Below are 24,956 nucleotides of genomic sequence, written 5' to 3' on the forward strand. Positions count from 1 at the left end.
ATCTGGTAACCTTAAAATAGTGGTGCCAGAGGAGCAAAGGAGAGGAAAGGACGGTTCCTTCTCCCTTTCTGATCCTGATGCCTCCCTATCCCTGCCCCCCTGTGGCTGCTATTCTTTTTTTAAAAAAATGATGGTTAAATACAAGGACACTTTAAATATCACAAATAGTATGACCTTCGGTGGCCTAGTGACATTGTTGTGGAAGGTCGTTACAATTATTGTTGACTCCAGATATTCAGGGCCTTGAGGCGTTTGTGTGCTCTCCTGATCCTTTACTACTGAGAAGAGGTTAAAAGACCTTTGCCTCTTGAGCCTAGGAAAAAGGAAGTTGAGAGAAGATAGGGTTGTGCTCTGCAAATACAATAGGAAGCAACCCTCACACATCACTATGTGCTTAAGTCAGCTGGACTAAAATGTGGATATATGAGGACAGGATTGCACCTTTGCCGAATAAAGGTGAAAGAAGGGCCATGAGAGATGGAACTTTTTTGACTTGGGCTACAATGTAGTTGTTAAGTACAAAACCATATATTTTGGAGATTGTTATGAACTGGAACATCAAGAATAGTGGAATAAATGTTTGGCAAGAGCCATGGCTAATAAGAACCAGAGCAGTGCTCAAATGGAACTTAATAGATTGTTTAAGAGATATTAGGGTTGGTTCGTAATTGGAGATTATTTGCCTGAAGAAGTCAGGAAGAAACCACCAGCAGCCAGGAGAGTCTTTCTGCCTTTCCCATAAAACATCAGCCATGGTGTAAAAAGGACCCATTGGATGGGGTGGTTTGTTTTTGAGATAATATCATTTTTCCCTCAAGCAATTGCCTTCTGATTATTGCCATCAGTTTCTGATGCATTTTAATGCTTGGAGGGACATTTTGGACAGAATGAATCCCTTGGGCATAGGTTTTTTGGGGGGAAGGGGAATAAATATGTGGCTTCTTCATTTGGGCTATTGTAAAAATTGCTTCTTGAGCCGATGCTCTCTGGTCATTCTTGTTTTCTGAGATAACAACGTGATAATAGACTAAGGGTTAAGGGAGCAACCTTTAAAATCAAGGGGAGGTTTGCAGGGGAGAAACACCATTTGTTTCCCCCGCCATTTATTTATTGTATTAGATTTCTTACTCGCCACTTCACATGGGTCCCAAGTCTGGTTACAGCCATATAATATACAACTGTGAAGCAAATAAAACAGCTGCAACCATAAAACAAGTCTAAAAACCTCTCCATATGTAAAAAAAAATACAAACATTTAAAAACTATTCCACACATAAAAATATGCAGATTGAATTGCTCTCGGAACATGGCAGTCCCAAGAAATGAAAATATTATTTCTACACCATTGTTGAGCACTGTGTTCCAAACTTTACTTGTGCCAGATTCAATTTGCTTCTGTGGCATGACTTAGTGGCTTTGTTTTGATTGATAATCTCAGGGCAGTGATTCCACATTTAGTCTAGCCATTTCTTACAAGGACTAGGAGCCAAGCATTTGTTATCTGTGACTGTATATTGTGTCTCCGTTTCACTGAGTCACTTTTTGGGTCGGAGCCAGAAATAAATCTCAAGAGTGGGTGCAGTTGTAATGCTATTAACTGCCTGTATCTAAAAGGTACGGCTGAGTCAAAACGTTGATATCATGGCACACACAAGCTAGACTCACAATAGGACATAAAGGCTGCAAGGTCAGACATCATGCTTCCAACCTGCGCCCCTGCCAGCCATTTGGCAAAATTGTGTTTCTTAACCCCTGAAAGACATGGAACTGGCATCAGTTTCTTGAAATTTTGCAACTTGCTTTTCCAGCAGGAATTTCTTGCCTCTGCACTGAGCCTTAAAAAAAAAAAAAAGGTAAAGGACCCCTGACAGGCCGAGGGAGCCGGCGTTTGTCCGCAGACAGTTTTTCCAGATCATGTGGCCAGCATGACTGAGCCACTTCTGGCAAAACCAGAGCAGCGCATGGAAATGCCGTTTACCTTCCCTCCAGAGTGGTACCTATTTATGTACTTGCATTTTTGGCGTGCTTTCAAACTGCTAGTTTGGCAGGAGCTGGGACCGAGCAACGGGAGCTCACCCCGTTGTGGGGATTCGAACCGCCGACCTTCTGATCGGCAAACCCAAGAGGTCAGTGGTTTAGACCACAGCACCACCCACGTCCCTGCACTGAGCCCTACCCTTCCTCAAACTTGAGGCTAGTTCACACAGCCCTTCTGAGCTCCTTGCAGCTGAATTAATTGTACTGGGCCCATGCTGACTTTTAGCCATGCTGCTGCCATTAACATGTCAGTCTGCACAGATGAGTTTTTGACATTTCTGTTAGGGTCTCAGGGGCTTGGAATGGGAATCTTGGGCCATGATGTTGGGACTTACTGGACTTCTTGCCGTACTTGTTAATCATGCAGATGGGTGTAGTTATAACTAGAAAGCACAAGAGGCCTCTCCCGCAACGAGGCTCTGAGACTCAAGCAATATTCAGATCTAATTCTTTGTCTTCCTATTGGAATTTAAATCCCCAGTAACAGAGTTTCACTGGATTGATCGAAACCAAACCAAGGAACAGGCCTCAAGATACAATGTGTTCTGATGAGCTGTGGAACAGTATATTAGAGCACAGCATATATGTTGTAGCCAAGTTCTCTTCCTTGGGAGCAATTTCTCCTACCGTAATATCCTTCAGCACAAGAGGTTCTGAGTACGTTCTTCCTTCAGTTAGTTGCATCCACAGCAAGATTAGACTAGAGACAGCCATTTTTAAAGATGGAGCCAAGTGAGGCTTTGGTTCCCATAGTGTACTCTTACCCTTCCCTTGTCCTCTTTCTCAGTTTTAAAAACAGCTGTGCAAAGAGGTGAATATCCTGAACCAGGATAGCTCCTTCAGTCAGCTCTTAACAGTAATCTGCCTCCAGCTGAATCTCTCTACACAGAAGGACCGAAATTCTGACTGACCTTGTAGCTCTCTTCAGAACTCTGCTATCAGAACGTGCACATGCATTGACTCAGCTACTTTTTTTATGGAGAGCCAAGTACGGGAAATGTACTTCTTATCAATGATGTACCTTTATCTCCAGCTGTTAAAGTTTATCATGCTGAGAACACACACTGAGTAATTTTGCAAGTTAAGGGCTCTTCACCTGACAGTTTAGCTTCGAAGAACCACAAAACAAGGGTATAATCAGCTGATAATGTGTAAACAGCATGGGAAGGGGAATCAATTCAATCTTTTGCCTATGGTGGTTTTCAGTTATTTTGGAGGCACGATGTGCATGCTATTTTATCTGCTGCAGCCGGTGAGACTCAATGTGAACTGTTAAGGGATATCATAGGGCATGTCATATGTCAATTATGTTCCTACAGTATATCTTTTGTCCAGAACTCCCACCCCCCACCCCCCACTTTTTAAGAGAAGACTGGAAAACGTTTATTGAATATATGGGGGGGAGGGAATTGTGTACACTTGAAAACGTTGGCAGCATTAAGATAAATTCAACAGTGTAAATAAGTTTTGATGGATGCAGTAATGGAATACTGAATGGTTTCGTTTATGTAAAATATGCAGGGATTTATGATATGCAAAATGAAACATGGAAAGAGAAGAAGGGAAGTCACCGATATTTTAAGGTTGTTTAAATGAGTATTCTAAAAAGAAATATATATATATGAGAGAAGGACCTTTTTTGCTTTTTAAATAATAAATTATGCAGGAGGAAGTAGGAGACCCTTTAAAAACCCACAAATAACAAACACCACCCACTGAGTCCTTCCAGTTTTAACCAAACGATGAGCCACTGGTAGCCTTCTTAGAAAAACAGTGAAGAGGTTTCTACAAAAAGGTAAGGTTCTGGAAGTTTGTCCGACTTCCAAAATGTTCAGAAACCAAAGCACAGCTTCTGGTTGGCTGCAGGAAGCTCCTGCAGCCAATCGGAGGCCATGGAATCCCCATCGGCCATTCAGCTTCCAAAAATAGTTCATAAACCAGCACATTCACTTCCATGTTTGCGGCATTCGGAAGCCAAAACATTTGAGAACTAAGCTGTTTGAAAACCAAGGTATGACTGTACATTGAAAACTGTGTGTGCGTGTGAACAAATGACTAGCAGAAGCAAGTGTAATAATAATAATAATAATAGGTAAAGATAAAGGGACCCCTGACCATTAGGTCCAGTCATGACCGACTCTGGGGTTGCGGTGCTCATCTCGCTTTATTGGCCGAGGGAGCCGGCGTACAGCTTCTGGGTCATGTGGCCAGCATGACTAAGCCGCTTCTGGCGAACCAGAGCAGCTCACGGAAATGCCATTTACCTTCCCGCCAGAGCAGTACCTATTTATCTACTTGCACTTTGACGTGCTTTCGAACTGCTAGGTTGGCAGGAGCAGGGACCGAGCAATGGGAGCTCACCCTGTTGCAGGGATTCGAACTGCTGACCTTCTGATCGGCAAGCCCTAGGCTCTGTGGTTTAACCCACAGCGCTACCCATGTCCCTAATAATAATAATAATACCCTGTCCATCTGACTGGGTTGCCCCAGCCACTCTGTGAACACCCTGCAACAAATCATGATGAACGTAGGATGAATGCTTATTGCCAGGTACCTGTCCTGCAAATAAATCAAAAGGAATGTTCAATAAAGACCGGACATAGTCTAACCACCATTGAATGTTTTGTGTAAACAAATCAGGATGATTGCTGAACAAACCGGTTGTCTGCAGGAGGCCTCCATTGAGGAGTATGGCTTGTAACAAGAAGAAGCCATAGTGGTCTGCAAATGTCAATATAGCTTTAAATTGCTATGACATCATGGTGATCAAATTTCTAAGAGAGACAAACAGCACAGCTACAAAGCTTAATGAAGTGTGGGATTTTTGACTGCTAAAACTTTGCCACTTTAATTTAGTATTGATTAGTGGGATGAGCGATGCTGTTGAATGATGGTGCTATCATTAGAGGCATCTCATTGAGGTTGATCGATGCCGTACTCTCTCAAGGGAAGATCTATCTCAAATCTTGGCTCTGTGCACTGCATATGCAGCCCTGTGTTGGCTGGAAGTGGAACACTGGTCTTACATCAAAGAACAAAACTGGGAGCAGAGGAAAAATCCCTGGATGAATTTCTGTGGCAAATTCAATTATACTGTAGAGTGGGGATTGCCCATGTAGTGCCTTGCAGGCGTGGCTTGACTCCAACTCCCACTAGCCTCTGCCAACATGATCTGTGGTCAGGGATGATGGGAGTTGTCATCCAAAAGCATCTGAAGGTCGCTATGTTGGGTACCCTTGCTGTAGATGAACACAGAAACTGGCAGATTTAGGCTCCCCTCGGTTGTTTTTTTAATTCTCACCAAAGGGGATCACACAAAGGTGCCTACAACTTTGAAATATCAGTCCTGTTGTATGGAGAATAAATAAAAAAAGTTGACCCAGTAACTTTTTAAATAAGCAGTTGAGTTTAGTTATTAAGTTATAATTGACGTGGGTGGCGCTGTGGGGATGTGGGTGGCGCTGTGGGTTAAACCACAGAGCCTAGGACTTGCCAATCAGAAGGTCGGCGGTTCGAATCCCCGCGACGGGGTGAGCTCCCGTTGCTCGGTCCCAGCTCCTGCCAACCTAGCAGTTTGAAAGCACATCAAAGTGCAAGTAGATAAATAGGTACCAATCCGGTGGGATGGTAAAACGGCGTTTCTGTGCGCTGCTCTGGTTTGCCAGAAGCGGCTTAGTCCTGCTGGCCACATGACCCGGAAGCTGTACGCCGGCTCCCTCGGCCAGTAAAGTGAGATGAGCGCCGCAACCCCAGAGTCATCCACAACGGGACCTAATGGTCAGGGGTCCCTTTACCTTAAGTTATAATTAATTAGGGACAGTTTGTCCCTCCCCTCCCTCTCTTTCTCTCTCTCATTCCATCCACAGATAATGAACAAAGTTTTAGAATTAATCCAGCTAAAGTAACAGGGTGTTTGATGCACATGGCAAGGCATCGTGTTGTTTATTTGCCATTCCACTCCAGGAGGATAGAGTTGAGCCCTGCCTTGGGACCACCTGAGGAATTTGATGCAAAAAAAATTTGTGTGTCATGAAGATTGTGCACCCTGCCATATCGTACGCAGTCGTGCTGCTTTGAACCAAGGCTGTTGCGTCGGGCAGAGAGGATGGCTCAGAAACTCTCGGCACCTCCTTTGCTTACGCCGTAGGTGGATTGGCTGCCAGCATCCAGACTGGCTGCATGCCTGGTTGGTTTGCATGTTTCAGTGATAGATTTTGCTGAACATGACAAGTGTTGTTCCTGGAGGAAGAGGCGGTGCAGCAACTCAAAGGCGCTGTCTTATTTGCCTCGTGATTACTTATGGGGAAGTTGAACATTTATCAGCCATGATGTCAGATTATTTTAGGGAGAGATGTGGGGGGAGGGGCAGGCTTTGTTTTAGTCATCTGAAGTGTTTGAAATCTTGTCTTTTAAACCATACTTCGCCTGGAACAAATTGTTGTTGTTTTTAATTGTGGTGAATACACAGAGTCTTTCACCTGTAGCATATTCTGCACTGCAATCTTAATGATTTTTGACCTTCATCCATAGCTATGAATCTTCACGTCTAACCCCCACCCCAAATATAATAGTCTCTACAGGGATCTGATACAGCTTGTTGATAGTTTCAGGCACAATCTTAATTATCTCCTTGGCTTTGCTGAGCGGCGAGGCCACTGCTGCATCTGCAACCCTTCCATTCACAAGAACTGCAGTGGAATTAGGGGCCAGGGCAATCAGGAGGGAATCTGGACCCAATTCCTGAGCCAACTTCAGGCTAGCACAGGCACAGATCAGGTTGGATGTCATTGCACATCAGCTGTGAGACCAGCTTGAGATTCAGAAGATCCCTTGCTGGCAGGCTGAGCCCCTCTCTGCCCTTAGAAGATCCCACTTCTGCTGGCATGGATTCCACCAATAGGCCTCCTCGTCGCCTGTACATATTGGTGGCTGGCTGGACGCCAGCTTACCTGGGAGAGCTGGGCAGAGGGACAATTCCACCTCATCCAACCCTCCCATTCCCAGCTCAGAGTACTGGAAGCTTGGATTGCTCTGCTGGTTATTTACCAGACTTTACAATTCCAAGTTACTATTATTCAGATGCACACATATTGTTTCATAAATGAAGGTGATCACTTATGTACGGCATACAGTTAAGTCTATGGTTAATGGGGCAGGCTTTTGGTGATCACTGTGGGCACATTGGTTTCTTGTGGAGCTGCTGAATCAGAGTGATCTTTGTTTTAAATACTACCCAGTATTGGCAAAGCTCAGCATGCCTAAAGACTTTTGGCTTCTGCACAGTTTCAGAACACACAGAAAGAAGCAGGGATATAAGTTTGGGCATGCCCTAAGCCTGGCAGTCAGAAAGCTCTGATTTGAAACACTCTGTACGATCCCTATTCCTCAACTGGGGTGAATTTATGAAGGAGTGACCCAAGAAATTATAGGTGTTTAAAGCAAGGGATGCGGGTGGTGCTGTGGTCTAAACCACTGAGCCTAGGGCTTGCTGATCAGAAGGTCGGCGGTTCAAATCCCGATGCTCAGTCCCAGCTCCTGCCAACCTAGCAGTTCAAAAGCACGTCAAAGTGCAAGTAGATAAATAGGTACCACTCCGGTGGGAAGGTAAACGACGTTTCCGTGCGCTGCTCTGGTTTCGCCAGAAGTGGCTTAGTCATGCTGGCCACATGACCCGGAAAAACTGTCTGTGGACAAACATCGGCTCCCTCGGCCAGTAAAGCAAGATGAGCGCCGCAACCCCAGCCTCGTTCGCGACTGGACTACTGTCAGGGGTCCTTTACCTTTACCTTTGAAGCAAGTGAATCTCCCCTGCTCCTTTCTCCCTTCCCATGTTAGCCTGGCTGATAATTAGGCCTTATAAGAGAACCTGAACTTAGGAGGGTCTTTGGGAATGATGAACTCAAAAGAATAAAAAAAGGAAATGTTTCTTTTCTCTCTTGGTTTACCGGAAGTAAGTTAGAACAAGGCGTAAATCAGATCCATCTAAAAGTCATGACACAAATAAAAAAGAGAGGAGGAGGGAAGAAAATGTTGTTGCCCCAAGTTTTAATGACGAGGCAAAGTTTGTACAAAGAGCAGCTGGAAAAACAGTTGCGGGAGTGGAGGAGACAAATGGAGCTGTTTTATCACAAGGCTGACAGGGAGGGGGGTGTCCCTGCTTCTCATTTCTCCCTGACAATGAGAGCAAAAGGGAGCCAATGGGATGGAATAACCTTGCTTCCCAACTATTCTACATACCATGGCCAAATGCAATCATTGTGGCTGGGTGACAGTAAAGCACTCCCTTTGCTTTCCTAGCTTACCTGTTTAGGGGCAAGTATTCCAACTGAATCTTATCACTAGCCTGGATTTACTGTATCTGGGATTACTTTGTCTTTAAAAGCTTTTGAAGTTATTCAGATGGGGGTAGTTATTATCTGCCTGCCCTCAAAACAATGAGAACTGATATGTTTAAATTCAAGCCACTGTTTCTCCAGTGCTGTTTGCAGTGATAATGGTTTTTCCATTTTAAACCTTCTAGATCTTACATGCAGAGTTCTTTTAGACCAATTGTCTGGAATTCAGGGCATGTTCACGATTATAGGCTGGCTGAGTCTGTATTTGTAGAGAAAGCTGTTCTACTAGTAGGCCAGTACAATTGCCTTTGCTCTTGGGTTGCTAAAATTATGGGTCACTCGAGCAGGGTTCAAAATTATTCTGTCATTGCAGAAGGCAGTGGGAAAGCGCTTTATAATTGCTATCAGGAAGAGTTGTGGTTCAGTTGCACAATCCCAGGTTCAGCGTCTTCCTCCTGTTTGAAAACCCTCAAGAAATGCTCTCAGCCAGTCAGATAGTACAGTGGTACCTCGGGTTACATACGCTTCAGGCTACATACGCTTCAGGTTACAGACTGCATTAACCCAGAAATAGTGCTTCAGGTTAAGAACTTTGCTTCAGGATGAGAAGAGAAATTGTGCTCTGGTGGTGTGGTGGCAGCAGGAGGCCCCATTAGCTAAAGTGGTGCTTCAGGTTAAGAACAGTTTCACGTTAAGAACGGACCTCCGGAACAAATTAAGTATTTAACCTGAGGTACCACTGTACTGAGTTAGATGCACCAATAGCTTCCGGTATTCCTATTGATAAGAGCAATTCCTTTCATAAGGCTTTCTAGCCAATCAGAATGAGGCCATTGCCACCAATTCCTTTGACAGTCTTGTGGCATCTCAAAACAAGCCTTTGTGTATGATGATTCCACGATAAATATGGCATCTGAAGCCAAGACAGGAGTGTGCCTGATCTGATATCTAAGTGTCCCTTTCCATTACTTACAGACTGTACCAGAAAGCATTAGTAAATTAGTTACACCCACACTAGACATTGTTCTATTTTCCAACTCCCCCCCCCCCCCGCATTTTTAGTAGGTCTTTATATTTACTGCAGGGGTACTTTGACAAGCCAGGAAAAGCAGGAATGAGCCAGTTTTCTGGGTCAAGTTGCTCTCACTGCATTACACAAGCGCCTCTCTCTGAGTGAGCATTGTTCTCAGAACATATTTGTGAGGCACACTTAGACAATAATACGGAATGCTCTTTTCCACGCAGAAGTTTTGCAACTAAACTGGCAGAAAGGGGAATCACAAGCTTGGTTGTTGTTGTTTTTTTTTTAAAAAAACTGCATTATAACTAAAAACCCAGATTATTGTTTCTGTTGCTCTTACTGATTCCGTTCTTCCATTGACAGTTCAGTGCTAGACCACGGCTCCTTCCTGCGCCAAGTTAACCCTTCACCATGCTATGGTTCCTTCTTATCTGGGATAGCTCAGTGAGGCTCTTAATCTCAGGATTGTGGATTCGAGCCCCACGTTGGGCAAAAAGATTCCTGCCTTGCAGGGGGTTGGACTAGATGACCCTTGTAGTCTCTTCCAACTCTAAAATCTTTGATTCTTGTCTCAGGATCACCCAGGGGTGCTGGCATGGAGAGAAACCACTGGATGGCCTTTAACAATGTGGCTTGCACCTCCCATGTCATCAGAATATTGAAAGAAGGATGCCATTTGGAGTAGAGTGATACCTCGAGTTACAAACGCCTCAGGTTACAACGCTTCAAGTTACAAACTCCGCTAACCTGGAAGAGTTACCACGAGTCGAGAACTTTGCCCCAGGATGAGAACGGAAATGGTGCGCTGGCGGTGCAGCAGCAGCAAGAGGCCCCATTAGCAAAAGCACACCTCTAGTTAAGAACAGTTTCAGGTTAAGAATGGACCTCCGGAATGAATTAAGTTTGTAACTAGAGGTACCACTGTAAATCATTCTATCCGTGGTTATAGGTCTAGATCAGTTTTTTACCTTTGAAGTTTCTGGATGTGGCATCAAAGAATAAATTTCTTTCTTTCTCCCCAAGCCTGTTCTTCTCTCCGCAACCCCCACCCTAATCTAAGAGCATGTTGTTAAACAGCCCTGAAAAGATTTCATCCTCAAGTAACCCAGCTTTTGCCTCAAGCCCTCTGGTGACAGCGATTATTTTGCTTGTAGAACAAAAAAGCTTCAGGGAACATGTAACCGGAGAACTGGGATAGAGAGCGTTGACCGACAGTAACCCCAGAGCACGGGTATTCGGGAGAAAAATAGGAAGTGTTTCTTTCTTCATAACTTTTCTTCTCCAACCAGACTGGTGTCCTGCCAAATCAGGGTCTGAGCAATACAATCGCAATGCTTAGCGGCATAAAGGCAGGGGCAGGGTGTGGGAAGAGGCTGCAAACCACAAAATGCAGAAAATACAGTGCCTCCGCCTTCCTTTCTCGTCTTCCACCCGCCATTCCATTGCGGCGGAGATTTGTGGAGTTCTCCTTCCATCCCTCTTGGCATGCCGAGTGTCTCTTGTAAGCGAGCCGGCTAATTAACATTTTAAAAAAGTATCAGGCAGCCTCGCAGACCAGCATCGGCTGCCCCCTCGGGATCCTGCAACGGCGTTTGGGAATGTGAGCTTCCAAAGGCTGCGTTGGCATCGCATTGCCTCCTCTTTACCCCAGAAGGTGTTCTGCGCTTTGCATTTGAGCTCCTGAAGCCTTCACAGCCACGTCGTTTTCCGCAGCTCAAAAACAGACCTACTGAGAATGTGCCTTTATAACATGTTAAAGAACAGGGTTAAAGCTTTCGAGCTACACAGGTCTCCTCATAATACAGTGGTACCTTGGTTAAGAACCTAATTTGTTCTGGAGGTCTGTTCTTAACCTGAAACTGTTCTTAACCTGAAGCACCACTTTAGCTAACGGGGCCTCCCGCTGCTGTCACACGTTTCTGTTCTTATCCTGAAGTAAAGTTCTTAACCTGAGGTACTATTTCTGGGTTACTAGAGTCAGTAACCTGAAGTGTCTGTAACCCGAGGTACCACTGTATTCGCTGTTTGAGGGAAAGGGTGGGAATAGTTGTGCCCATCCATAATGCAATTGTGCCCACCAAGAGTATATAATTTAGATCAGTTGGTTTCATAGCATATTCCAAGGATTCTTCAATATGTTCATCAGTACTGGTGCCATACGTCTTACTCTGCTTTCCTTTGGACCACATCAGCAAGGCCAAGAGGGAGGTCTTGTCATCTGGGCAGCCCAGGACCTCTATACACCGCCCAGGCTTGTGCCCTAGGGGGAAGTCACTTCTGTGCTGCTAACGCAGTAGTTTGACTTCACCCTTGGAGGCGTACTCCGTTGTCTCTCGAGACAGATGGATGACAACAACAACAACAACTGGTGGATGAAGTTCCCCAAAATACATCCTTCCCACTGCCACAAACACCGTCTGTGAATTATGGGAAGGGAGAAGCAGAGGCAGCCCTGAATAATACCCAGTAATAATCACTGACTCCTCCAAATTTTAGGCAGATCCCCCCACCCCCAATCCATAGTCATGTAAAAAGTGTTGTTTTACTTCAAGGTTGTGTTGTATCTGTGGTTCCTACTTCTGTTATCTTTCCTTTTTTTTACTGTTGAATGCATTGTTTTGTCTAAATGAAATTGTGACTTTCAATGGCTGTAAGCTTCCTAGACACTGGAAGGGTAGGAGAGCAGTTTTTATATTGTATTGTGTTTTTAATATTCGATTGAGAGCCGCCCAGAGTGGCTGGGGAAACCCAGCCAGATGGGTGGGGTATAATTATTATTATTTATATGAAAGAAATAAATAGGAACAAAATAAAAACAGCAGCTGGAGGGGTACACATCATAAAGTTGTTGAGGGTTTTTTAAGGTCAAAGTTGTTGGGTTGTTGAGCTTTTTTTGGGTACATCTGCCCCAAAATCAATTGTTTTGCCTTTTTTGGAAATTTATATATTAAAAAAAAAATTAACACCCCATGATGGGCGTGTGGTCCTCAACAAATGGAGGGCATCACATTGGCTGTCCCTGCCTTAGAGGAGGATAGTGGAGAGGAGGACAAGGGAGCAATGGGAGGTCCTCAGAAGAGGTATGGGCTCAAATCATGCCTCCCCGGAGCCTCCAAAATAGTAGCTAAAGGGGCTCGTTGCAAAGGTTAGAGGGGAAGCATCCCATGCAGTGTACCACCAAACACTACACACTCCATAGTTACAGGATTTATCCTCAATGTATAGTGCGAAAGGGAAGCACAGGCTCACATGCCATTTTATTGTTGCAGTCTGCAAATCCAAAAAGTGGTGTAGAAATGTTTTCCGTGCATAAATTATACAAATAAAATGTGACAATGTGAACTGGCTAACCCACCTGGGAGGCCTGAGAAGTATATCCATGAGATGTGAGGGGCTGTAGCTGGAAAGAAATGTCACCTCTCTCTTCCCATGATTGCAAATAAATATTTTCTACTTATGCACCAGAGCAGGGGAGCAGGTTCTGGCTAATGGGCACATCTCTGTTAAAAGTAGTGTGATCTTTATTCTAGTTTTAACTGTTACACTTTCCCCCTGAACAGCCCTAGCAATAGTTTGGTAAGGGGAATGATACATAATTTTCTGTTGGACAATTCCTAGCCTCTCACTCCCCCAATTCCATCCAAATTATAGCCTCCAAAGGGGAAAGTGCATGATAGCTGAACATGTTTGATGCTGTAATACTGACATACCCTCTCTGAGTTTCGATTTGTTTTGAATTTTGAAAAAATGGTTTTCTTGTTACCTGGCAGGTGTGAAAGTCCGGGATTTCCTGGTTGACAATGAGACCTTCTCTGACTTTCTCCATCACAATGCTTCCCTACCAAAGTTTGTTGTAGACGAAATCCTGAATGCCGAGGTTAACCTCCAACAGGTAAGAAGCGTATACTGTCAATGAACAGCACTTGGGAAGAAAGTCTACAGTTCTCCATTTGAATGTCATGAATTGTGAATGTGATGTGGAAAAGATGATTTCGCTTGAGTCCCAGGAGCGATTTATAGATTTATAACCTATGGTACATGTTTCTAGGTCATTACATCTGGCTACCGGATAAGTGTGAAAGACCTTTGCAATTCAACCAAGCTGTCAAAGTTTGTCAACATCCAAAACCCAGTGGTGGATGTTCTCAGCAGTGCCTTGATTTGCTCCATTCCTAAGGAAAAGCTTTCTGCCGCAGAGAGAGTGTTTCAGGACAATCTAGATGTCTTGAAGCCATTTATGGTGAGTGTGTTGGCTTGAGTATTTTGAATTGTATTCACCAAGGTATAGTGCAAGTTTTTAAATCAGCAGAATATCGTGGTTCACATAATATAGCGTACTATGTTACAAAACAAAATGCAAACAACCCTTTCCACATTACATTTATCATTACACCTGGATTGCAGGAGACCTGTGGCCAAAGATTCGACTGGTTATTTCAAATCACTGTGTGATTCATTATCTCTGCAAAAAGAAGGGAGAGAGTCCAAAGGTCAAAATTTTCTACTTCTGTGGTCTTAGTATCTAAAGCTAAATATAGTGGTACCTTGGGTTAAGTACTTAATTCGTTTCGGAGGTCCATTCTTAACCTGAAACTGTTCTTAACCTGAAGCACCACTTTAGCTAATGGGGCCTCCTGCTGCTGCCATGCCGCCGGAGAACGATTTCTGTTCTCATCCTGAAGCAAAGTTCTTAACCTGAAGCACTATTTCTGGGTTAGCGGAGTCTGTAACCTGAAGCGTATGTAACCTGAAGCATATGTAACCCGAGGTAAGACTGTATTTAGGTCTGGTCTAGGCATCCCTGTAACCCATGGTTTGAAAACCAGGAGCCAGTCTTTGGGATACATATCCCTTTCCCCTTTTTCCTTCCTTTATTGGCATTTGCCATGGTTTAGAATGACATGTGTTTTGATGTTAGCCAGTTTTATAGTAACCATGGCCCCATCATAACTAGAGTTTGAAACCTTGATTCGAAGTGTGTTTGCAAATCATATTTATGAGGGAACCTGGTTAGCATATGTCCAGCTGTAACTCGAAACCTTAGTTAATACTGATAGAAGAATGGAGGAGTTATTCGCTTCAGAAAATCGAAGAGGGAGGGGGATAGATTTCAGAACTCTGAGACTAGCTTCAGATCTGTAAACCATGGTTTGGGGGGAGCCAGGGTTACATTTGCACCAGTTCCCAATTTAGCATAATAAGGTTGTGTTGCTATTTATTTATTCAGTGTCATCAATGGCAACATAAGCAAAACAGACTAATCCCTGCTCCCAAAGGACTGACAGACTTAACTTTTCTTAAGCAGCCTATGAAATGGTGCGACTCTGTCCATCAGATTCTTTTCACTGCCTATTCAAATAGAGCTGCATGTTAAAGGGGCAACTTGCTTCCCGCAGGAGCTGTTACTTTCCTTAGCTATAAAGCTATGTTAAAAAGCTAAAGTGGGAGCGAGATGTTCAGAAATGATGGGAGCAACAGAAAGCAACACTCTTATGGGCCAGCAAGTGAATGCCTGGCTAAGTGCAAAGCAAAAGCCCTTTTTAGTTTTGATATATCTTGGGGAATACAGAATTAAGCCTCAGTTGTTTGGCTATTCGCCTAGCCAAAAGCATAGGATATCTGACACTGGAGTCATATTTCTGCTCTGTCTGGAATGTAAAGGTCAGCTCTTTTTAAACTGTTATTGTTTTTCACTAAACTGCTTGGACTCTTATATTTTTCCTTGTCATTTGATTGCTTGCTTATCACCTTTTCTCCAGCCAAAGGGTAACTGAGAGCCGCTGTAGTATAATAAGGCAGCAAGCCAGACAACGAATGATGAAAGCTAATAAAATTCCAGCTCATTGAAAACCAATCAGCCTAAATTTTAGAGTCCTAAGGACCGTGACCAGAAAGAAATCTTGCTTAGCTAGCCCTTCTAGGGAGAGATTTCCAAAGGCAGGGTCTTTTCTGTTGTGGTGCCCGTCTGGCTTCAGGTGACATGGGATCTCGGAGAAGGACATCTGAGAAAAATGTTAATGTTTGACAGGATTATGCAGGAATCTCATTGCACTAGCACTCAAGGGACGGAACATTTTCTTGGTTTTTTTCTGTATGGCGATAATAGTGCTTAATTGAATTAAGTAGTTGTTTGTTATATTGCAATGCTTGGAAATGTTTTCGATATATGTATTGTAACTTGCTTAACTTTCCGAATGAAAGGCTTGGATTTAATGTGGTGAATATAAACCCTTTTCTATAAATCATAGTGCAAATTTAGGAGCAGAGCTAGAAGCCAGAAATTAAACAAGCTGAGCTTCCGTTTGCAGCTAAATGAAAAGCTACTTTCTGATCAGTAAAAGAAACTTGGGGAAATCTCCTGATGTTGCAAGTCAGCAATATTATTTATTGGGAAACCAGTGCCATGGGAAATGTGAATGACGTCTGTGTGTTTGTCTCATGCCTGACACTGTTGAAGCTAAGAAGGTTTGAGGTTGATCAGTGGGAGACCTTGGGGAGTTCTACTTAAACCTCTTTGTACTTTCTAAGGAAATGTAGGATTATAAGCATTGTAAATAAATAAAATTATGGTTCAGGAACCTAGAATAAAAGGGAGGGGAAAGGAGACACAGGAAGAACAGCTTTGATGAATCAGACCAATGGCCCACTATCCGTCATGAGCTACGCTTTACCAAACACATGAGTGGAAAACTACCCTCAGTCATGAGATGTTAGCAGTCACTTCCCATTACTTTATTGCCAGGACCAGTACATATGCTGGTGGGAGTATGGGTTTAGGAATAGATGGTGGTAGTGATTTATATGAGCTTTTGCTTATTAATTCATTTATTCCCTTCTTCTCAGCTAAGGTTGACTCCCAAAGTCACTACAATTAAAATCCATCATGCATTGCCAAGCCAGACCCAGACACTTGTGTCCCATGGGTCAAGCTTCCCTACCCAAACCTAGGTGGCTCTCGGCTTGTTCTAAGTAACAGGGACAGTGAACAATGATGATGATGATGATGTTGTTATTTGTTATTTCGATACTGGTCTTCATCCAAGGACCACAGGGCGATTTACAATATAAAAACCACAAAAATACATAACATAGCAACAAAACAAATAACTCCTCCAATGATATTCCAAGCCTTCTCACTATTTAAAGTATATAATATTCACCTGCCCCTCATCTCTAGATACTGCTTATTTAGATACATGAACAGGACATAAAGGAGATTTCTAAAATTATGAAGAACAGGCCAGGAGTATCTGTTATGTAGAATGAGGCAGTGGCCATGTGTCTTACTTTAGAGAGGTCGGTCCTCTGTTTGAAGGTCCTATTTGAAGGGCTGTTAGGTCCAAGTATGGTTTAAAGGGGCTGGACCCTAAGAAGGGAGAGCAGGGGCCTTGGATGATGCCCTTCAACAGTTGCTATTCCAACAGCAAACTGGGCAGGCAAACATGTCACCTGGTCACAGCCTTCCATACGATGGTGAGATAGATGTATTGTACCTCAGGTTAGGAACTTGATTCATTCCAGAGGTCCATTCTTAACCTGAGGTACCACTTTAGCTAATGGGGCCTCCTGCTGCCACCACACAATTTCCGTTCTCATCCTGGGGCAAAGTTCTCAACCTGAGGTACTACTTCTGGGTTAGCGGAGTTTGTAACCCAAAGTGTTTGTAACCCAAAGTGTTTGTGACTCGAACCGTTTGTAACCCAAGGTACCACTGTATTTCTATTTAAATATTAGCAATTATGTCTGCGTTTGCTTCTATGCATATGAGTTCCCATATAGAAATGTTATGCAAATCTGTGTCCATTTCTTAATCCTCCACATTTGGTGATACCTTTCCTCTTCTAGCGAAAGCTTAAGTGGGCAGACTACTGCCTCAGGTGGTAGATGTAAAAAGACTGGGGAGCAAATATTGCTGTGTTGTGCTACATGGACTGCCCTCTATTCTCAATCTAGCCTGGTGCCCTCAAGTGCATTGGAAGGTACTGTCTGATCAGCAGTGTTGAAATAAGATTGAACTTGCAACCTGATTAGCTTTTGTGCAGGCACAAAAATGATTCAGGCCAGCTCTGGAATGGAAGGAAAGCTGCCATCTCCAAATAAACGTATGATGATGATAATAATCATGTGTTCATAAACCAGTAAGGTAGGCCGTTAGGGTGTGACGAACTATGAATGATTAAAAAAGGTTGGAGGGATATTTCTCATGAATAATCTTGACCCAGTCTTTTATTATATTGTGTGGGCGGCTGTTTCAGATGACTGTGATGGTTGTGATTCATGCTTCATTCAGAGGCCACAAAGGAACTTGGAACAGCTCTGAAAGCCCTTGTGTTGTCTGCATGTTTTCTAAATTATTTGGGTGACATTTTAGTGTTCCCGTAGCATGAAAGAAACACTGAATAATACCAGCTGGAAATAAAGGCTGAACACCCAACACATGCAGATGGTCATTGGTACAAACTGCAACCATCTCCAGGTAGAGTTAAGGGGTGAAGATGGCATCAGGGCAGGCAGCTAGCTCTGAAGCTCTGGAGAAACACAAATTTAATTGAGTTTTCATGGGTTCTAATTTCTTTTAAAACAATTATTTTATCAACAATTTATGTTTTGGTGCTGGAAAATAGAGCTATGTGGATCTGTAATGCCAATGGCAATTAAGTTTTAATAAGCTCTGTGGTGCTATCGGGTGATACAATGTTTTCGGAGTGGTGGGAAGCCAGTGGACGCATAAATCTCAAAGGTAGAGCTAGGGGAGGTGGCTTATTTCTGAAACCCTGGAGAGCTGTGGCCAATTAGCTTTGACTCTACAATAGTGAACCAGATGGGCCAATGATCTGACTCAGTATGAGCTTTTTCTGTTCCTAGGTGTCATCTGTATTGTAACTCACATGCTATAGTATACATAGGCATCTTTGTCCTTGTAGCTGAGCAAATGGGAAAAATATGTGCCAAAACTCATGCTGTGTAACCTGAATCAAGCCATTAAATATGGTGTCCTTCCTTCCTTCCTTCCTTCCTTCCTTCCTTCCTTCCTTCCTTCCTTCCTTCCTTCTTTTCCAAAATGAGAATACGAGACACAGAGCTTCCACACTTCTGCTTGCCCCACAACTTGTCCCCTAGGAAACCTGCTTTTTACCATTGAGTCAGAGCAAATGTCAAATGGGTTTTCCGTGGATTGACAGGTGCTCCCATTTAGTGCTAAAGAGTGGGTTTTCCCCAAGGAAAGTGGCAGGGCAAATAGAAAACCACTTGGACCCTGCCTAGGAAGCACAGGACAAGTGTAAAACCTCTCAAATCTGTGCTTTCCAGGCACAGGACTTTTCACACGTGTGGACAAGCCTGCACAATAACGTGATGTCCCGAGGGTGAAGTAACTTTGGCTGACTGTCATATCCTGGGGGCTCCATTTCATATGTCCTTGATGGAATTGATTAACGATTGAGGTGCAAAGGCCCAATCTGAGGCACATTGCCAAAATGTGTATCTTGCAGGCATTTGTTGTGATTAATTTATTTTTTATGTCCCACAGTAATTGTGGTAGTGTTTTCAGTGCAGTGTAAGCAGCCAGAGTTTCTTGAAACAAATGGATTTGTGCTTCCCGCTTGCTTAGCTAATGCCCAGGCCCATTTAATGTAATTGTTTAGAGCGGTAATAATGGGAAGTGAGACGGCCAGAGATGCTGGGTCTCATGAGGAATTTTCAAAAACACAGGAGGAAGGAGAAGGGTGCCTTCCTTCTCTTGCCAAATGGCATCCTTTTTGAGTGTGTGCTGGCTTCACTTGTGATCCTTGAACTACACACAAGAGAGATGCCCTTGCTGATACAAAATGCCACTATTCATCCTCCTCTGAGTACTAAATGCAAATGATGATGCTGATTCCTATCTGCTGTGTTGCAATTAAGATTCTTCTAAAACTAAATCCCCATTTGTCATTCCAGAAAGGAATCTCCTCCAACTCCACTCTTCAGGATCTCAAGGAAACCACGGAGACTTTCATGGAGAGCCTCAGGAAGCTCCTTAGGGAGGTAGGCTGTGCCTTTTGTCTCGTGACTCAGATCACTGATACAGCGATGTTCCCAGTTGAGGTATCCAAATCACTCTGAATCCTGGGCAGCTCGGTGAAGCCTGTGAGTGCATTTCTGCTGCCTCTGGGCAGAGGTTTCTGCTCTGCGGGACATCACAAATGCATCAAGCCATTAACTTGGCTCTTTAACCAAAGATTGCTTCCCATCTCCAATTTGTGCCATGCACGCTACGTCTGCCAGGGCCAGGTGCAGGCTGCCCTTCCTTGTGGTGGAGGGAGCCCAGGAGGAGCCATTAGAAGAAGAAGAAGCAGTTCAGCTCTCCCCACCCTGTTGTGGCCACAAAGGAAGGCGTCGTGACACCTGGGGCGGGCGTCGCTACGTAGGGTGCACATGTGGTGTCGCTACGTACGACGCATGCGCTGTACGTAGCGATGCTGCACATGCGCTGTATAGCAGTTTGCTGCCGGTGCCGCTCCAGTGCCGTACAGATGGTGCCAGGATCCCTCCATCGCCACTACAGCCGCGGCAAACCACTAAGTACAATGCATGTGCGGCATCGCACGCATGCGTTGTACGTAGCGATGCTGCACATGCGCTGTATAGCAGTTTGTTGCTGCCGGCACTGCTCCAGCACTGTACAGATGGTGCTGAGATCCTCTGCTCAGAGCTGCAGCCACGAACGGAGGATGCTCCACATGTGGCTGCAGCGCCACGATTGCGACACCACTCCATGGTAGCATTCTGATATGCATGCATTTTGGGCACAGAAACACTGGAAGTTCAGTTTAACTCACACACAACAGTTTAAAGTGCTTTTGATGCATCCTAGGTATGCACGTTTGTCACCTTGTCCACATGGCATTGCTCTCATCTAAGTGGCATGCCACATGCGAGTAGCGCTGTGGTCTAAACCACTGACCCTCTCGGGCTTGCCGATCAGAAGGTTGGCAGTTCGAATCCTCGTGACGGAGTGTGCTCCTGTTTCTCTGTCCCAGCTCCTGCCAACCTAGCAGTTCGTAAGCACACCACTGCAAGTAGATAAATAGGTACCATTCCGGCAGGAAGGTAAACAGCGTTTCCGTGTGCTCTGGTTTCCGTCACAGTGTTCTGTTGCAACAGAAACAGTTTAGTCCTGCTGGCCACATGACCCAGAAAGCTGTCTGCGGACAAACACCGGCTCCCTCGACCTAAAAGCGAGATGAGCGCCGCAACCCCATAGTCACCTTTGATTGGACTTAACCGTCCACGGGTCCTTTACCCTTTACCTACCCCCCCCCCCAATTAATTTGGATCTTCCTGATCTGCAGATGTTATAAAAGGGGGGAAACGATGTAAAGTGGGCTGCTAGTGGGACTGGTTCTGATACACACACACACACACACATGTTGTTGTTGTTTGTAACCAGCTGCTTTGTACAAGCCTGGTATATCGTAAAACTTGTAGCTCGAGAATGAAATTAAAAATTGGCTGTGCACATAGGTGAACACGTATCTGCGCACGTGCCTACAATGGGACTCAAGTTTCCAGAACTCTGGGAGGATGGGAGAATACTAACTGCCGGGAGGAGATAACAATACACAATGTGAATTCATCCTATCAAGCCTGTCCACTAGTGTGGGCAGGAAATACTGAGGTCAATGGAATGTGCTCAGTAGTGCACAGAAGTGCACATGGAAGAACCAGATCTGCACAACCCAGATGCGCATTGGTACTCTGGTGTGTACCCAGCCAAAGAGACAGCGGATCTGAACTTCCTTGTCGAAACTGCTTTTGATAGTGGATGGTTTCTTTGGAAATTCGGGTTCATTGTTTTGGCTTGGGAGCTTGGAGCTCCCTTTCCAAGCCCTTTGAATAAATGAAGTTATGCTGTGGGTTCTTTCCTGAGCAAACGAGCTGCCTCTTTTCTTCCGCCTAACCTTTTCTGCAAAGTGCTTTTTGTTGTTGTTGTTGTTGCTTTTTGCCATTCTCAAAACGTTTTCTCCTCAAGTTTGAAAGTTGCCATTTTAAACAAGTAACGAGGGGCGGAGATTCAGCTACACCTATTGTTCTTTCTCTCTTACTGTTCCTGAAGCTTTTCCTCCCTGAACTATAATAACCTCTCTGCGGAGCTGCGGTGAGGTCACTCAAGGTTGTTAAGAACTGTACTCCTGCGGAGGAGCGGGGGCAATATCCCACCCCCTTTTCCCTGTTGCTTCAACCACTTTGTTTCCTAGGAGTAGATTGCCCTCTGTCGAGTCATAGAACCTGCTGTGTTCTTTTTGGCTGGCAAATGGAAATTAGCAGAAAAATCTGGTTGGAACCAAGATAAAACTGCAGCCAGTTTTAACTATCCTAAAAGTTTGCCTACGAGTTTCTGGTTACAGCTGTTTCCTGTTGCATCATTTGAGCATCGATGATGTTTCATTCTTTCTCCTTTTCTCTCTCTTCTTTTGGTGTGGAGTTAAAAAAAACCCCAGAAATCAAAACCATGTGACATTCTCTTTGCTGATGTGGCTGGATAGCTGAGGAATGTGACTTTTCTTTGGCAGTCTTCCCAAACAGCAGTCAGTACCTTTTCTTGCTGTCCTATTCAACTTCAAAACAAAGACAGCTTGGAGGCTTTGCATGAAAACCGCTCTGAACTGCATGACCAAAATTTGCTTTTTAATGTCATGGCTTGCTAAATCCTCTCTGATAAGTATGTATAGGAATAGAGACATTAAGTCCAGCATTTTTTCTCTCCCTAGGTTAGTGTTGTGTTAGTATGGCTGCCATCTGTCTGGGGGGGGGAGGGGCAGTGCAGGGCAACCAAGTTTCCAGACGCCACTGATATGCATTTACTAATCTATTTAAATGTATGCAAATTTTAACCACTGTACTTTGAATGGTTGCAGCTTAGCTATATAAAAAACAAAAAAACATGGACAGGTGGCAGCCATAACCAGACAAGTCCATATGAAATTGGGCTGGATGTAAAACTGGGCAGCTGGGAAGAGGCGGCTTGTTCCGAACGTATCTCGTGAGGCTTTTATTGCAGTAAAAGTTGTTCTGAAATTCTTTCTTCAGGAAACGCTGATGTTTAGAAACTGTTGAGTTTTGTGCCATTGGCGGAGCTCTTAAATCTGGCTTGCACAGCAGCCTGTGAACTGGACTTCCTGTGTTCAGAAGTCTCTGGGTGACTGTAGCAGTCAGAATGGATAGCGGCAAACAATCATGGGGAACTCCCTTTCAGCTTCCTAATACAGTGGTACCTCGGGTTAAGTACTTAATTCGTTACGGAGGTCTGTACTTAACCTGAAACTGTTCTTAACCTGAAGCAACATTTTAGCTAATGGGGCCTCCTGCTGCCATCGGGCCGCCAGAGCATGATTTCTATTCTCAACCTGAAGCAAAGTTCTTAACCTGAAGCACTATTTCTGGGTTAGCTGAGTCTGTAACCTGAAGCGTATGTAACCCGAGGTACCACTGTACTGTATGCTACTGCACACTGTTGTTCATATTCTCTCTCTTTCTCTTGCTCCCCCCCCCCCTGCAGTAAATTCCTAGATAAAAAAGGACAGGCATCTTCGCCTTTAGTAGTTGTGCAAAAATGGGAATTTCAGCATGTGTGACTTCTTGTCATAAGAAAGTTATACCTAAGAACTAGTGTCTGAGTTTATTTCCCCCTTCTCCTGTTTTTGAACTATAACATTATAAACCCACTGCCTTGAGTGTTGTCAAGCAATGCAAGAACTTCGCACACTTTTCTCTAGAATGTTCCTGTCACGTCTTGTATAGTCACTCTTATGTCAGTTCTCTGGAAAGACCGTGGCTATTTCTCTTCCTTTTAAATTTAGGTGGCAGATCACGACAATTGGGATGTCAGAACTATCAGGACGCCTGAATGTTCTTCGACTTCATGTCATGCCCATGTGATTTTTGAGCAGTGGCGTATAAGCCTTAAAGGAAAGAGGAACGAAGCAGAGTTTAGGACACGGAAAGCCTAACTATGGTGTCATATAACCAGTGCTATTTTTCTGGGAAAAGAGGTGCCAGAACTCACCGTGAACACCTCCCTCTTAGAATGGCAGTGGCACCTGAGAGGTCCTGGAATTGAATTCCAGCAATTTCAGCAATAGGAGCCTCCTTTCTCATCCTGCGCCATCTCATAGGAAGGTCCTGAGGATAAAATGGATTAGCCAAGAGTTTCCTGGAGGAAGAGAGTAGGATACAAATAAAACAAAGGGAGTTGTGGGTTACATTTGGCTGCTGCAATACTTAAAGATCTAATTTCATAGGATTTCTTTCCCTGCCAATGGGTCAGAGTAGACCCATTAAAATTAATGGGCCTAACTTAGTCAATGGGACTATGATGATTAAAAATTAGTTGAATACTACCCAGTGGCTCCAGTGATTCTTTTCCCCCTGGACGTGTGACTTCATCATTGTTCTCATGAAATGCTCTCCTAACATAACATGAGTTTCAAATTCCTTTCCAGATATTTGGATATGCACTGTACAATGTAGAAGCACCTTTTTTTTAATTGTTCAGTAGAAGTTCATCTTCTGCTGTATTGACTGTGATTCAAAAAATACCATTGCTTGCGATTAAAAATAATGGAGCTAGTTCAGGCTCACACATTCTGTTTGCTGGCGAAATCAAACTGGGAATACTCCAGTGGCCTTTAACTAAAGTTGGGTCCAAATTATAGGCAGACATAACCCCAAGAAAATTAGTCCTTAGAAACTGGAGAGAACGGCTTGCTCATTAGTTTGGCCTGTTGATATCCTGTCTTCATACACTCTACCTGAAAGGAAGGTGACTCTTCTGGGGTTAGAGAATGAATGGATTTTGCTCCCCAAGAAGAATACATTCCACGCCTTCCATGGAATGGCGGGGAATTCAATGGAATGCAAGCAGTTTGCACAAATAGCAACTGGTAGGCAAGCAGTTTCTGTTCATTGGACACAATAGGAAATCTAAGGTTTGTTCGGGATGCTTTTGAACCAAATGATCTTTGGTGTAATATTTGTTACCAGTTTTACAGGAAAATGGATCGAGTTTTGATCTGTAGATGAACCCCTGTTTTTTCCCTCCCCTTTTGAACTAAAGCTCGGGAGCATGAAAAGCTGGAGCGACATGCGGCAGGAGGTGGTGTTCCTAACCAAAGTGAACAGCACAAGTTCTTCTACCGAAATTTACCAGGCGGTATCCCGAATAGTTTGTGGACATCCTGAGGGAGGGGGATTGCAGATCAAGTCTCTCAACTGGTATGAAGACAGCAACTACAAAGCTTTGTTTGGAGGCAACAACACTGACGAAGATGCTGCCGATTTCTATGACAACTACACAAGTAAGTGGAACCCGGTGCATGCTTATTAATTTTGGGCAGATCATTTGGATTGCAGTCCTTTTTTATTTTCAAAGATGCAGGAAGCTACAGTATGATGATGGGTGGATAGCACTTGTCTATACTGGGTGTGCTGTCTAGGATTAAGGTGAGAAAGATACTGTGCACCTAGCTCATCTCCCATAGGAGCCAGTGTGGTATAGTGGTTAAGAGCGGTAGTCTCGTAAT

The 24,956-nt window shown here is 44.0% G+C and overlaps 2 protein-coding genes across 2 annotated transcripts in view; one reads left to right on the forward strand and one right to left on the reverse strand.

Annotated features, from left to right (window-relative positions):
* LOC310696250 (uncharacterized protein) overlaps window positions 1–24,956 on the reverse strand; it is a 960,839-nt gene that overhangs the window by 432,250 nt on the left and 503,633 nt on the right. The gene's annotated exons all lie outside the window — the stretch shown is intronic.
* The window catches only part of ABCA1 (ATP binding cassette subfamily A member 1), a 109,943-nt gene that overhangs the window by 34,229 nt on the left and 50,758 nt on the right, over window positions 1–24,956 (forward strand). Inside the window, exons 6-9 of the mRNA XM_083481354.1 lie at window positions 13,164–13,285; window positions 13,442–13,633; window positions 19,333–19,419; window positions 24,491–24,731. Coding sequence (XP_083337480.1) covers window positions 13,164–13,285; window positions 13,442–13,633; window positions 19,333–19,419; window positions 24,491–24,731 — 642 coding nt within the window. The remainder of the gene's footprint in view (window positions 1–13,163; window positions 13,286–13,441; window positions 13,634–19,332; window positions 19,420–24,490; window positions 24,732–24,956) is intronic.

Source organism: Podarcis liolepis (genome assembly GCF_965112155.1).
Source record: "Podarcis liolepis genome assembly, chromosome: 17".
Lineage (NCBI taxonomy): Eukaryota > Metazoa > Chordata > Lepidosauria > Squamata > Lacertidae > Podarcis > Podarcis liolepis.